A 16370-nucleotide genomic window follows, 5' to 3' on the forward strand; every position below is an offset into this window, starting at 1 on the left:
TCTAATCCTTAAAGGAGAGGACAATTAAGGCATTTGGCCTGGTATGCATATTCAACGATATATAATGCACATTATTGCTTAATATCAACATGTATAATCATATAGTTAATTAATAAAACGGTTAAATGTGACGGCTATTATATATACGGGCGTAGCCATTTTGTACCATTTCAGTGAGTACGCCCTCTGGCGAGCTGGTGGTTACGTAATACTTAAAGCGTAACGTCAGGAATGAGCCTTAGAACTAGAGAAACACAATCTACCTGGTTTTTGCAGGATGATAAATAGTCATACATTGCAATGTTCTGTAATAATACACTTCCCAGTAAGCCAGCAATAAGTATATCCAGCACTATATAATATATTATTTTTCAATACAAAATAAAATACCATTGTCAAAGTGGCTACACAACAAGTCGAAACAATTAACAATGTTTTGCCCATGCATTAACCTACGTACTGAAATGATACACAGAGTGTTTTCTTAGTTAATTGGTCTATGCTGTTAGTTGCTTCTACCTTATGATTCCTGATTGGCAGGTGTGTATTTGATTGGTAACCAGACGAGCCAATTAATTGACGCTGTCTAGACACAAAAATACATACCGGTATTGTGGAATATTACCTGTCGCCCCTAAAATTGTAATGGACATGGTTTATTACTGTAAATAGTTCTGTAAAACTATTGATTAAGTAGACTTTTCCATCTAAAACCACAGAACTGACCAATTATGTAGTCCCAAAGAAAAGAAAATGATCACTTGGGTATCGTGGGTTGTCGTTTTTGCTCCAACGTAGCATATTAATAGGCCTAATAGTGTACATTTTTCCTTTGGATTATTAAACAGAGAAAAATACTATAACCCCATTTTGTTCCGTTAATGCAACTTGAAATATATTTAGTTAAATAGTTTATTTATATTATTACATCATTTATGCTGTTTTACAAGTCAGGTTGATCAAAGAGAAGTGCCTTGTCGAAAATTACTGTTTTTGTTTATACTGTACATGCAGGAGATGGTCAGGAGCTGACGTCACTTCGGCCCAAGCTATCCTACCGGACGTCACAAAAACGAAACAAAATGGCTGCCCCCAGTTAGCAGGAATAATCATGTTTTTTTATTAACTCTAAAATTACGCATTTTTCATTTGTTAAAGTGTCAGTATGTGTTGGTGGTCCGGGTATGCATCTTTCCAACACATAAGGCTCTTGTTTGAGTTGACCCTACCTTTAAGGTAGTTGCTTAACACAGATTTGATTATATTTCAACATATACATAACTTAATGTCATTGGTTTTGACAGAATATGATAAATGTCTGTAAAAGATTTAGTGGCCAAAGGTGCATTACCTGTATTCTGTAGCACATCTTAAAAATATTTCATTGAACATCATACTTTACACAATATTTGTGACATGAAAAACATATGTACAGTGAAACCAGTCTAAACTGTACCCTGAACAAAAAAGAATGTTGTCAAAACCGATCAAGTTTCATGGTCCCAAATGTTTTAAATTCTAAAATGTGACACTCCAAACATCGGATCCTGCCTAAATTGGATAAATATTACTGTAGGTCCCTGGTATGATCCAGTTTAAACCGGTTTCACTGTGCAGTTGTGGATCCAGAAAATCTATTTAGGGGGTCCTTAGTGACATGAGGTGGAATGCCAAAGGAACTTTGTGGGAGGTTTGGAGGGGGATTGTAAAAAAATTAAAATTGATATATAATAATATTATAACTATCACAAAATTTAGGGGGTGCTGGTGAGATTCGTCTCTGCTGTGTCTTTAATACATGTATTAGTGAAAGCAGTGACTTAGCCTGTTATGTTAATTGCAGTCAATCCTGAAGACGAACATACCAAGTGAAAGTCTTAAAGAATCTCTGATGCTTGCCACAAGTGCCATTGTCCACACCTATTGTCAAGTCAAGGACAAATGTACAAACCAGGTAAGCAGGTACATTTCATTTCATTTCAACTTATTTTCATGCTTATATCCAATTAAGGTTCAAGCATGCTGTCCTGGGCACACACCTCAGCTATCTGGGCTGTCTGTCCAGAACAGTGGGTTAAGTTGTTAGTTGGTTAGTGGTTAGTGAGATTGTAGAGGGTGTAGTGGCCTTACACCTACCCACTGAGCTCTTAAGAACTCGCTCTGGGTGGGAGCCGGTACCGGGCTGCGAACCCTGTACCTACCAGCCTGTAGTCCAATGGCTTAACCACTGTGCCACCGAGGCCTGTTGCAGCAGGTACAGGTGTATTAATTGTCACATGTACAGATTATTAAGAACATAGCTTTTTTACAAACATTTAGCACAATGATTGGTTTTAAAACGTTTGTTTTGTTTGACTACACCACTAGAGCACATTGATTTATTAATCATTGGCTATTGGATGTCAGACATTTGATAATTTTGAAATATATTCTTAGAAAGGAAACTGGCTACATTTTCCATTAGTAACAAGGGATCTTTTATATGCACCATCCCACAGACAGAATAACACATACCATGGCCTTTGATATATCGGTCATAGTGCACTGGCTAGAATGAGAAATAGCTCAATGGGCCCCACCGACGGGGATCGATCCTAGACCGACCGTGCATCAAGCATGCGCTCTACTACTGAGCTACATCCCGCCCCTTGATTGGTATTATTCTTATAGATTTGTTTCTTAGTAAGATTTTGATGGAGATGGAATGAAATGGGGTTTTTGGGGGGAGGGGTCAGGAAAATGTGAGAGGTTTTAATTTATTAAAAGCATTTGATTGTGTGTGCTTGTATGAGAATGCACAGTGCTGATCTCAAGTCATTTTAGAAGAAACGGACCAATTGTGTGAGTTTCCTGAAAAATGTATGAGACTTGACAGACTTTGATGGCCATGAAAAAATAGTGAAAACAAATTGGGATAAGCTCAGACCTCGATGTGAAATTGGTTTTAGTTGGATTGATTAATTGCTCCCCTAAATTAGATTATGGGAAGCCATTTAAGATATTACCATATTGATACCATATAAAATCACATGCTAAGGGGAGCTAAAATTACTGTCCTTGAACTAGACTTAGGAGCAGAGCCAGTTTATCCTAGTAGCACATATAGCATGTGCTACGGGTCCCGCTCTTCAGGGGACCCCACAGTGATGTGTACATTTATTTTCCCCAGGTCATTTTTCCACTCTTCTCAATGGGGTTGCAAAATATATATCCTGAGAAGAGGGCCCACTGTTATTTGTGCTACAAGGAAGGAAATGTTTTATTTAATGACGCACTCAACACATTTTATTTACGGTTATATGGCGTTAGATCCTTAAACTAGCTCTGCCTAGGATTGATGAGGAGCAAGGGTGATAGCTCCCCTTAAGTGGCGAGGTTTGGCCGCCTTAATCTAAATATTGTCTGTGTGTTCAGGTTGTACAAGACTTGCGAAGTCTGCTGTTGACTGGACTCAGTAAGAGTGAAGAAGAAGTTTCTATTGGAATGTACTTGAGGGCACTGGGCAATGCTGGACTGTCGGACACTGTGATAACCATCACTACGTATGCAGAGCATGCCAACACCAGCATGTTGAACGAGATGGCCATCAAGGCGCTGCGAAGAATGGATAAGCAGTTCATCACAGAAGAGGTACGTTGTAAATGGTTATAGTTAAGCAATTGAAATTTAGAAATTTTTAATTTTTAATTTGAATGTAATTATTTTTGGAAATTTTTGGAAATAGAAATAAAGTATTGTAAAATATATTATTTACATTGAATGTAAATTATTTTGTGCAAAATGATATTGCTATTGCTGAATGTAAATCACTTTTTAGGTGATGGAAAAACATTTTATTTTTTATCTTGAATGTATATTAATTTGTAGGTAATACATGTAGTAAATTGTTTTTAGGTGACAGAAACAATGTTTAGAATATTTCATCAGAATGAGAAGACATATGATACTAGTGTGAGAATTGCAGTTCTGAATGTCATCTTGCAAAACAAGCCATCAGATTTTAACATTCTGTTGTGTTTGTTGAATGTAAATTATTTTTTAGGTGACAGAAGCAATGCTGAGAATATTTCATCAGAACGAAAAGACCTATGATACTAGTGTGAGAATAGCAGCTCTGAATGTCATCTTACAAAACAAGCCATCAGTATCAACACTCAGAAATATTCTTCTCTCCATCACGGACCAAACCAATTATGAGTTAGCAATGTTTATAAAACAAAACATTGAAGATGCAGCAAAACAGGATCAGAATCTCAGGTAAATCTCAATATAAACTGTAAATCTCAATTGTAAATCTCAATATAAACTGTAAATCTCAATTGTAAATCTCAATATAAACTGTAAATCTTAATGTAAACTGTAAATCTCAATGTAAACTGTAAATCTCAATATGAACTAAATCTCAATGTAAATTGTAAATCTCAATGTAAACTGCAAATCTCAATGTAAACTGTAAATCTCAATATAAACTAAATCTCAATGTAAACTGTAAATCTCAATGTAAACTGTAAATCTCAATGTAAACTGTAAATCTCAATATGAACTAAATCTCAATGTAAACTGTAAATCTCAATGTAAACTAAATCTCAATGTAAACTGTAAATCTCAATATAAACTGTAAATCTCAATGTAAACTGTAAATCTCAATGTAAACTGTAAATCTCAGTATAAACTGTAAATCTCAATATAAACTGTAAATCTCAATATAAACTGTAAATCGAAATGTAAACTGTAAATCGAAATATAAACTAAATCGAAATGTAAACTGTAAATCTCAATGTAACTACAGTAATTATTGTATATATATGTTAAACATATTATAATATTACTTAATTTAAATTTATTAAAATATTACCTAAAATATATTTGTTTTTCAAAACAAAGAGTTGTACACAGTATGAAACTACCTTTATTTTCACCTTCCGTTTGTTTTATTTTATTTTTCAGATCAACATTACAAAGCATTTATAAGGAAAGAAAAATTAACAACTATAATGTTTTGGCTCAAAGAGGAAAATCTAGTGTGTTCACCAACTTTTTGGCAAGTAAGTCAGTTTTATGATGCTGGAGTTATCACCACTTGTTCACATTTCCTTTGTCTTGTTTAAAACAGGGTTGCTTAGAATATAAGTGTTGTGTATAAAATCATAAAATAAATGACATTAAATTTGTACTAAAGCCAATAGTCTACCATATTTCCATTGTCTATTATATAAAATATTCAGTTTTTTTGTCTTTTCTTAAGGATAAGTCATTATAAGATGGGATATTTTATGGGATTTTTTTAAAACTTAGAAACTTAAACTTTACATTATAATACATAAAACATGCTATAGAAATTGGTGTGGGTTTTATGGCTTATAAAAAGTTGTAGCATTAATCATTATAGAATTAAGTACCTGGAATTTCACCAGTCTTCTTTTGATGTAGATGGACTGTAGGTGTTAGTACTACAGTGAAACCCCTCTAAACCAGACACCCATGGGACTAAGCAATGATAGAAATGAGCAGAAATTTTCACTAGTCCACTGGACAAGTATTTCTAGAAATCTATTTGTCCACCAATATTTTCACTTGTCCAAATAAGTGGTTTGTTTTATTTAAAATTACAAGGACAATGTTTTTGACTACTCAAAATAAAAATGCACTGGACATTTTTACTTGTCTACTGGACAACCATTGAGGTACATCTTGCTTGTCCGAGCGTATTTGTACTTGTCAGGACAAACGGACAAGTACTTATTTCGAACATTGTTAAGTAAAAAGACCAGTTTTAAGAGTCATCGGGTTTTTAGACATTCTGTACTGATTTTTAAAAAGGGCCCATGAGAAAGTCAGGTTTTGAGGGAATTCTGATTTACAGATGGTTCGGGTTTTAGAGGTTTCACTTTGGACAATTTGTGAAAACACAATGGCAAATTTTCTTTTCCAGCAACAAGTGATATGCATGCCACATACAGACTGATATTTGAAAACTCTAATTCTGGAGTCATGAAGCGAAGTGGCATGGATGTGAATCTGCTTGGAAATACGTGGACTCAACCATTCCTTGATGTATGTGTATTGTTGTTTTTTTCTCTCGGGTTTTTAAATATTCCAAGTAACATTCTTTCATTTCTTTTTCATTCACAAGATGTGATTAGTCATCTAGCTAGACTTTAGTATTTGGCGCCATTTGACTTGTCCCCTACATCCTCCTTAAAAACATAAAATTATCATGTTTTCTGTCCCAATTTTGAAATGAAACCTAGCTAATATGGTGTCAATTTATTTTAATATACAGATTAAAAAAAGTAACCCTTGATTTTAATTCATGTTTTGAACTTAAAATGAAGCTTTACATGTTAAAACAAAAAGGAACTTGATAGGGATAGAGAGAGGGTGTGAGAAAGGATGAAGAAGTTGATTTTAAAAAATGATATGTAGATTGGTTTAGGTTTTTAAAATATATATTACTGAGTATTTTAACAAAATCTTTTAGGAACATTAATAAAATTTAAAGTAGATTTAATATTTCTTCATATTCGTGTTTGCTGGATTAATTAATTTTAACACTACTATACCTAAAAACTATTCTTGTACATGTACATTGTATATGAGTGATGGGATCTAGCTCTCCCGAGGTTTCATGCACTGTGGGATCAAACCACTTAAGTGGACCCATTCCTTGATTGGGGTTTTCCCATCCCAACCAGTGCAGCACCACTGGTATATATATATCAAAGGCTGTCCATTTTTAGGAGAAAGTGCATATAAAAGCAGTAGCGGATCCAAGGGGTGGGGGGGTCCAGTGGTCCGGATCCTCCCCCATTTTTGAAAACCGACCATAACCTTTAAGGGGAAACGTAATTAATTAACAGTTCTGTGTAAAAGGAGAGATCAGTCATCACATTTGGACCTCCCCTCCCCCCACCTTTTCAGAAATCCTGCATCCATGCCAGAAAAGATCCCTTGCTGCTAATGGAAAAATGTAGTGAGTCAAACATTACCATGCAATAGCTAATAATTTAATGAATCAATGTGCCTCAGTGGTGACATTATAAACAAAACAAAGTTCACGTGAGACTGTTATAAATGTAATACCTTGTTTTCAGTTCAGCATATTTGCTGAAGGCCTGGAGTCGATGATGAGTGACGACAGTTCTGAGGAGCCCGCCCCTGATGACAAGACGCCAGAGGAGGATAGTGGAGGAGTGGAGTCTATGGCGGGGATGTCCTTCATGATGATGGACGTCGTCCTCAAACAGATCGAGTTTTTCCGCGGCATGTCCGGCTTGATGTCCGCGGTGTGGAACGCTCCTTCAGAGTTAACATCAGCTTTACAGGTACGTTAATATCGTAAGCTAATATCAGCTTTACAGATAATTTAATATCAGCTTTACAGGTAAGTTAATATCAGCTTTACAGGTAGCTTTATCTCAGCATTACTGGTAATTTAACATCAGCTTTACTTCAGAATTACAGGTAATTTAACCTCAGCATTACAGGTAATTTAATATCAGCATTACAGGTAATTTAACCTAAGCATTACAGATAATTTAATCTCAGCATTAAAGGTAATTTAACCTCAGCATTACAGGTAATTTAATCTCAGCATTACAGGTAATTTAATCTCAGCATTACAGATAATTTAACCTCAGCATTATGGGTAATTTAACCTCAGCATTACGGGTAATTTAACCTCAGCATTACGGGTAATTTAACCTCAGCATTAAAGGTAATTTAACCTCAGCATTACAGGTAATTTAACCTCAACATTACAGGTAATTAAACCTCAGCATTACAGGTAATTTAACCTCAGCATTACAGGTAATTTAATCTCAGCATTACAGATAATTCTGATTCAAAATTAACATTAGCATTACATATAACACTTGTTCAACAGTACAGATATTTGACATCAGAATTAACTTCAGTATTACAGGAAATGCTCCTTCAAAATTACAGGTAATTTAACCTCAGCATTAAAGGTCATTTAATCTCAGCATTACTGGTAATTTAACATCAGCTTTACTTCAGAATTACAGGTAATTTAACCTCAACATTACAGGTAATTTAATATCAGCATTACAGGTAATTTAACCTAAGCATAACAGATAATTTAATCTCAGCATTAAAGGTAATGTAACCTCAGCATTACAGGTAATTTAATCTCAGCATTACAGATAATTTAACCTCAGCATTATGGGTAATTTAACCTGAGCATTACAGGTAATTTAACCTCAGCATTACGGGTAATTTAACCTCAGCATTAAAGGTAATTTAATCTCAGCATTACATGTAATTTAACCTCAGCATTACAGGTAATTAAACCTCATCATTACAGGTAATTTAACCTCAGCATTACAGGTAATTTAATCTCAGCATTACAGATAATTCTGATTCAAAATTAACATTAGCATTACATATAACACTTGTTCAACAGTACAGGTATTTGACATCAGAATTAACTTCAATATTACAGGAAATGCTCCTTCAAAATTACAAGTAATTTAACCTCAGCATTAAAGGTAATTTAATCTCAGCATTACTGGTAATTTAACATCAGCTTTACTTCAGAATTACAGGTAATTTAACCTCAGCATTACAGGTAATTTAATATCAGCATTACAGGTAATTTAACCTAAGCATTACAGATAATTTAATCTCAGCATTAAAGGTAATTTAATCTCAGCATTACAGGTAATTTAATCTCAGCATTACAGATAATTTAACCTCAGCATTACAGGTAATTTAACCTCAGCATTACAGGTAATTTAACCTCGGCATTAAAGGTAATTTAATCTCAGCATTACATGGAATTTAACCTCAGCATTACAGGTAATTTAATCTCAGCATTACAGGTAATTTAATCTCAGCATTACAGATAATTCTGATTCAAAATTAACATTAGCATTACATATAACACTTGTTCAACAGTACAGGTATTTGACATCAGAATTAACTTCAGTATTACAGGAAATGCTTCTTCAAAATTAACTTCAGCATTACAGTAATTAATTCACAGCCATATTTAACAAAATTGATGTTCTCTGTTTTATGGGTTTTAGTGATGAAAATGTAACTTTTTGAGTCCAGTATTATTTTCCTGTTATATGTGCATATACATATTTAATAAAGTGTGATTTACACACTTGTAGTTCAGCTTTAAATTTAAAAAAAATAAATAAAATTCTGCTATATTTTTCAAGATACAACCTTTAATTTTTCTGTTTAATTTTTTCCTCAGGCCAATATTCTTCTCCAGGACCACTACCAAAGAGTCCATCTTTCTAATGGTCTCATTATGAATGTTGCAGTCACAGGTGTTTTGTCAATGGACTTGTCGGGATATGTCAGTATCAGCCTGTGGAACAGAAACTGTGATTCCCTTATCAAAAATAGGTAATCAAAACATGTTGAGAATTTATTAATTATTAGCTATTGCATCTCGAACATTTTGTAATTTTGACCCATACATCGTTCCATTAGCAGCAAGGGATTTTCCCATGGACAGGACATCACATACCATGTCCTTTAATATTTCAGTAGTGGGTTGGGAGGGGGAAAACACATTCAAGGAATTGATTCTATTTAAGTAAAGAATCAATCCTATGACACATGCACTTCAAGCAAGCACATCGACTGAGCTAGATCCCATCCCTGCTCTGAGAACCGGCCTTGGTGGCGGCGTGGTTAGGCCATCCGTCTACAGGCTGGTAGGTACTGGGTTCGGATCCCAGTCGAGGCATGGGATTTTTAATCCAGATACCGACGTCAAACCCTGAGTGAGTGCTCCGCAAGGCTCAATGGGTAGGTGTAAACCACTTGCACTGACCAGTGATCCATAACTGGTTCAACAAAGGCCATGGTTTGTGCTATCCTGCCTGTGGGAAGTGCAAATAAAAGATCCCTTGCTGCCTGTTGTAAAAGAGTAGCCTATGTGGCAACTGGGTTTCCTCTAAAAAACAGTGTCAGAATGACCATATGTTTGACGTCCAATAGCCAATGATAAGATTAAAAATCAATGCACTAGTGGCGTCGTTAAATAAAACAAACTGTACTTTACTTTCAAGCAAGCACAATAACGACTGAGGTAGATCCCATCCCTGCTCTGAGATGTCCTTTATGGGCAATTGTCCTTTATCTACATGTCAATATAGATACATTTATATGCATACAGAATATTTATAGAGAGGTGGTTGTTATACACAGTGTCCTTTGAAGCAATTTTAAATATTGCCTTAATGTGGTTGCTTCATCACAAATTAGTATTTGTCCAATGTTTTATTGTGGTCTTCAGTTAAGTGTTTAAAGATAGATAACATGATTTTTATTAACGACAGATTTCAAATAAGCCAATTTACATCAAATGTTTTTGTTTTTTTCAATAATCTTGAGATGTTAATACCTTATTTTAAGACATTATTAGCAGCTATGTGAATGCAATTATCTTCTTTCCTTTGTTATAATATAGGCACTGACTTATTTTGAAGACTAAAAACCTTTGCAACTAAACAATGACATCAGGGTTTTTTCTACTACATTTTCAGTGGTGCTATTTACATTGAAGGCTTAATGCAGCTGGAATCATCAGAGTTTACAGCTGGAGTAGAATTCTCTTGTGAAGGTGCATCGGCAATCGACTTCATGACAGTTGCTGATTTTTACGATATGCCGGTCAAACTCTGTCTCCAAATGAAGAGGCCAGATTTTACATTTAGGTGAGCAGGTCACAGTATTTCATGACAACCATTGTGTGAGCAGGTCACAGTATTTCATGACAACCATTGTGTGAGCAGGTCACAGTATTTCATGACAACCATTGTGTGAGCAGGTCACAGTATTTCATGACAACCATTGTGTGAGCAGGTCACAGTATTTCATGACAACCATTGTGTGAGCAGGTCACAGTATTTCATGACAACCATTGTGTGAGCAGGTCACAGTATTTCATGACAACCATTGTGTGAGCAGGTCACAGTATTTCATGACAACCATTGTGTGAGCAGGTCACAGTATTTCATGACAACCATTGTGTGAGCAGGTCACAGTATTTCATGACAACCATTGTGTGAGCAGGTCACAGTATTTCATGACAACCATTGTGTGAGCAGGTCATAGTATTTCATGACAACCATTGTGTGAGCAGGTCATAGTATTTCATGACAACCATTGTGTGAGCAGGTCACAGTATTTCGTGACAACCATCATGTGATGGTTACGCAACTTTAAAGTCATGCGAACTGATAGTTGCATGGTGAACCGGGTTGGTCGGGTACGTTTTGAACATGCTCATATGCCACTAGAGCTTCGAGCATATCTATCCCGAGGCCGGTCTCTGGATAGCCAGAAATCTGTCTCAGGACAGAAAGCATGGTGAACCTTTACATTCTAAAACTGAACGTTACAAAATTCAGGATCATCAGAATTTTATATGCTATGCAAATATAATTTGTGTAACAAAACAATCAGTTACCTAGGTGAAAATAACCTGCACCAAGTTCTGGATACCTAAGATTTTGAAATATTGTCCTCTGGGTGAGATATGACATACTTATACAATTCGGCCAGTTTGGCTGCAGTTTCTCAGATTGGTAGAAGGATGAAGCAAATGTGGGAAATTATACTGATTGAAAGAAATAAAGGGTCACACAGATAGCAACAAGAAATAATTACTGCATCAAAAATCAATTGATATTGTCAGAAGTTGACTGGGAACATATAGGCAGCACATTCAATACTACATACATTCAATCCCACATTACAACTTGGTATGAAACACAGACATTATTACACTAGTAGTGAATTAAATTTGGTCTACAATTCGATGTGTTCCCTTATTTCTTTCCATCAGTATATTTAAAACCATATTGACCCTACTGGGTGTATTGCTGGAACAAAATACATATGGAAGGATATGCCCAAAAATTAATTCAGTCTTTTCTACTACCCTTCCAGGAGCCATTTTCACAAAACATTGTAAGTTTATGTCTGAAGCTAGCTTTTATATCGGTCATTATTTTACATGTGTTTGGCATCTATTTCACACAGAAAATTACATCATTAAGGAAGATGGAGCATTTTAAAGCCAAAGAAACAAAAATATCTGTACTTCAAACTATATTTGTTGTACTGTTAATAATAAGAATTGTGATTTAGTTGTAGATAATTTACGTTTATGTGAAAAACTAAGCTTATGGTGTTTTGTAAAATTGGGCCCTGACTCATTGTTGTTGTTTGAGATGTAGCTCATTGGTAGAGCTTCTGCCTGATTTGTGATAGGTCATAGAATTGATCCCGATCAGAGTGGTATGTATATCAAAGGTTATAATATAATTATGCTGTCATTTCGACTGGAAGGTGCACAAAAAAGATTCCTTGATTCTATTTGGCAGTAGTATGTTTATTCTTTACCATTATAAACCAAGTGTCACTATTACCACATATACACTTGACATCTAATAACCTCTGATTGTTGTTGTTATTTTTCTCTTTTTTGTGGTTAAGTGTTAAAGATAATGTATAATTATGTTGGTTTCACCATTTCTTGTTCTATTTTGTTTCAGACAAACATTGAAAAAATTTGAAAAGATAAAAAAATCTAAGAAGTATATAAAGAAAATAACAAGGATGTCATCATTTCCTGGCGAGTCATATTTACTGAACAAAGCCAACTCGGAAGAATGTAAAAAAATCAATGAAGGCCAAGAATAAGGTAATTTAATAATTCTTTGATTTCCTGTACATCGGAGATATGTACTAACCTTTCCAGTCTTTAAAGCCACACGCCCTAGTTCCATCCAGCGAAAATAAATTATAATTTGGTTAATCTACAAACCTGTAACATACTTAGATCACGTTTTTATCAAATGGAGTGAAAAAGCAGGTTTTATATCGATAAATACCATGGGAATCCCCATGTCCCAATTGCTTGAAATAATTTTGAAAGTTAGTATTCTGATGTCACCGGTAGATGTCGCTCGAAGCACAACAATGTCTACGTCACGACAAATTTCACAGAGTGCGCACAGATTTGGGGTGCGTTCCTTTCACCTCTCCTGGACATGTTCCAACTGTTCTGTCCTGGTTGTATCCCCTCTCCAGATATCGTAAGACTTAGCAAAATTATTGGTTTTAAGGGTTTGTAACGTTTTGTATTGAGATACTTACTTGTCTGAACTTTATTGTTAATGAAAATGTTCACGAACTGTGAAGAAAAATCTCACAAATGAACAACAAGCAAACGACAATAAATCGGATGTTGATTGCGCGAACCGTGCACGAGAAAACAAACCGAACCAAAATGATAACGGTCACGTGGTATACCAACGTCTGTGACATTAAAATGGGAATATCCCCTCTAAAAATAGATTAGACCTTGTCTACTCAACTTTTTTTTCTCAGAGGCCCATGGCTTTTTATGAAATACGAAAAATGCATTTTGTGGTTTTACAAACACCAGGATTACCAGGATTACCAAAAAACACTTCAGGTGAATGGAAATGTATATTCTAAATAATAAACAGTAAGTAAAGTGCAATTTTATTTGTGAAAAAATGGGTTTAATAGCGAAAAACAACGGTGTAATGGTTAACAACTAGGGCGTGTCCCTTTAAAAAATAATTAATGACTCAAGCCACTATAAAAATGGATTCTGCTCACATTTGTTTCCTGTCAATTCCAATTTCTCTCCAACACCCCTTCATTTCCTGCCCCTTTATGTAAATGATAATAAATGAGTCAACAATTACCATTTCTCCTTTAAATTCCATGTCATTTCTTGCCATTCTTGTAGCTCCTCCTATCTTTTAACTTATTTTGCTGTCCACCTCCTCATTCCAGTCCTTATCTCTCCAACAGTAGCAGGTGCTTGTCTCTTGTAGCCATCCAAGTAGCACTAACCTTTCATTTCAACTTATTTTTGTGCTTATATCCAATTAAGGTTCAAGCACACTGTCCTTGGAACACACCTCAGCTATCTGGGCTGTTTGTCCAAGATAGTGGGTTAGTTGTTAGAGGTTAGTGAGAGAGAAGAGAGTGCGGTGTTCTTACACCTACTCATTGACACCGTAAGAACTCGCTCTGGGAGGAAGCCGGTACCAGGCTGCAAACCCGGTACCAGGCTTCAAACCCAGTACCTACCAGCCTTATGTCCGATGGCTTAACCATGATATCACCAAGGCTGGTCAGCACTAATCTATTTTATGGATGGTCTTGCCCAGTCATAAACATGAGTTATGGTTTTTAACTAAGGAATGGACACTGTGGTGCAGTGGTTAAGCCATCGTACTACAGGCTGGTAGGTACAAGGTTTGCATCGTGGTACCGCCTCCAACCCAAAGCGAGTTTTAACGACTCGATGGGTAGGTGTAAGACCACTACACACTCTTCTCTCTCACTAATCATTAATCACTAACACCTAACCCACTGTCCTGACCAGACAGCCCAGATAGCTGAGGTGTGTGCCCAGGATAGCGTGCTTGAACCTTAATTGGATATAAGCACGAAAATAAGTCGAAATGAAAAAGAAAAATAGAAAATTGGAGGTGGAAAAAAGACAGAAATTAAACAAATATTTTGTTGTTCTCACATTTACATTTGATTGCCATCTGTGTTGTAATATGACATCATTCATTTTGAAATAAATGTATGCCATCATTTCTTGAAAAAATATACATTTAACATTAGCTAACATAGCACGACTACAAGTAACAGAAGTATAGTTTTAAAAGTAATTCTCAAATCAAAATTTGCTACCCTATTTTTCCATGTATTATGGGGTTTTTCTTGGAATAAACATTCAAAGTCGGAGGTGCACATTATATATGGGTGCACATAATACATGGGAAAATATGGTACTATGAAACTAATGTATAATAAAAAGATTATTGTACAGTGTTGTTTACACTATGGAATTGTATTGTACAAATACGTGTAGTGGTGATGATGTGGGTGGGAACTGGTACTGCATGGGATGCAAACCCAATACCTACCATTCTTAAAGGGGACACACCCTAGTTTTTAAAGACTAAGGCATATTTTTTACTATTAGAGCCATTTTTGATAACTGAAATCAAACTTTACTTAGATTCCATTGTTTAGATTATCCATTTCTGTACATTCAAAGTGTTTTTGGTCATCCTGGTGTTTTTAATATCACAAAATGTAGGTCTCATATTTTTAAAAACGCACGTGCGTCTGAGAAGTAAGAGTTATGGAGTCAAGTTTTAGTCTATTTTTAGAGGGTATTTCACCATTTTAAAGTTACAGACTCATGTTTCATTAAATTGTAACTGTATCCAAATGTGTTATAGGTTTGTAGATTAACTAAACTTAGTGTTCATTTTCACGGATTGAAACTAGGGTCTGTCCCTTTAAGTCTGGTGGTTTAATCACTATATCCATTGAGGCCAGTTTTGTTTAAATTTCTGTTTGTTCATTCATTTATTCATTTATACTCATTTTGTGATTATATCCAATTAAGGTTCAAGCATGCTGTCCTGGACAAACACATCAACTATCTGGGCTGTCTGTTCAGGAGAGTTAGTTAGTTAGTTAGTTAGTTAGTGTTTAGTTGTTAGTACGGGAACTGGGAACTCTATTAACGTGCCCATATCCACAGGGGTTCAGGCACGCCTGCCCCGGACTCAGTCTCTGACATCACTAGTGGCTGCTTCCGGGGTAGATAAGTTGTTAGTGAGAAAAAAGTCAGTGTAGTTGCCTTACATCTAAACATTGAGTCGTTAAACTCGCCCTGAATGGGAGCAGGTACTAGGTGGCGACCCTTAAGTCTAATGGCTTAATCATTACACCACCAAGGCCAGTTGTGTTTAATTTGAATTTAAATACATATGTATTAAATACATACAAAATTAAAAAATCAGAAAAAAGATGCACTTGAATATATTTAAGATATCAGTTTTATTCTGAAAAGGTTTATTCATTCGATCTGAGCAGAATAAAGCTGGTATCTTAAGACAATAACCAGTTATTTTTATTTATTCTGCAATCCACATATAATGAAAAATTAATGAAATTAACTGTTTTATTTTACAACTTACCATTTCCCAGAGTAGTATGTCCAAATGTGTTTAATGTCTTGTCGCCTACAATATCTGTACACCAAAACAACATAGTTCTTAAATAACAGCAATTTATTTCTTATTTTTAAATAAAAATTATTTTCAAAACGGTTTTTAAGAAAACAACTGGAAATGAAAGAATAAATAACTTTTAACAATACAACATTCATTTTCTGATCATAACTTATTTAAAAGTAGTTTATCCAAAAAAGTTATATTTTTTGTCAGTGACCAAAAATATAGAAATGTATCTATAGTCCGTTCCATCCTCCTACAAAAATGTTTTTTGCAAATAATTTTTGTTTG

General features: G+C 35.1%; 1 protein-coding gene across 2 annotated transcripts in view; it reads left to right on the forward strand.

Annotated features, from left to right (window-relative positions):
• Positions 1 to 16370, forward strand: part of LOC121379029 (microsomal triglyceride transfer protein large subunit-like) — a 56830-nt gene that overhangs the window by 22192 nt on the left and 18268 nt on the right. For both annotated transcript variants that reach the window (XR_005958798.1, XM_041507471.1), the window contains exons 10-18: positions 1844 to 1954; positions 3415 to 3630; positions 4043 to 4257; positions 4948 to 5045; positions 5933 to 6054; positions 7095 to 7325; positions 9230 to 9384; positions 10533 to 10703; positions 12549 to 12697. Coding sequence is in view for 1 of the 2 variants with exons in the window: in XM_041507471.1 (XP_041363405.1) it covers positions 1844 to 1954; positions 3415 to 3630; positions 4043 to 4257; positions 4948 to 5045; positions 5933 to 6054; positions 7095 to 7325; positions 9230 to 9384; positions 10533 to 10703; positions 12549 to 12696 (1467 nt within the window). In the remaining variant the exon portion in view is untranslated. The remainder of the gene's footprint in view (positions 1 to 1843; positions 1955 to 3414; positions 3631 to 4042; positions 4258 to 4947; positions 5046 to 5932; positions 6055 to 7094; positions 7326 to 9229; positions 9385 to 10532; positions 10704 to 12548; positions 12698 to 16370) is intronic.

This window comes from Gigantopelta aegis, chromosome 8, assembly GCF_016097555.1.
Source record: "Gigantopelta aegis isolate Gae_Host chromosome 8, Gae_host_genome, whole genome shotgun sequence".
NCBI lineage: Eukaryota > Metazoa > Mollusca > Gastropoda > Neomphalida > Peltospiridae > Gigantopelta > Gigantopelta aegis.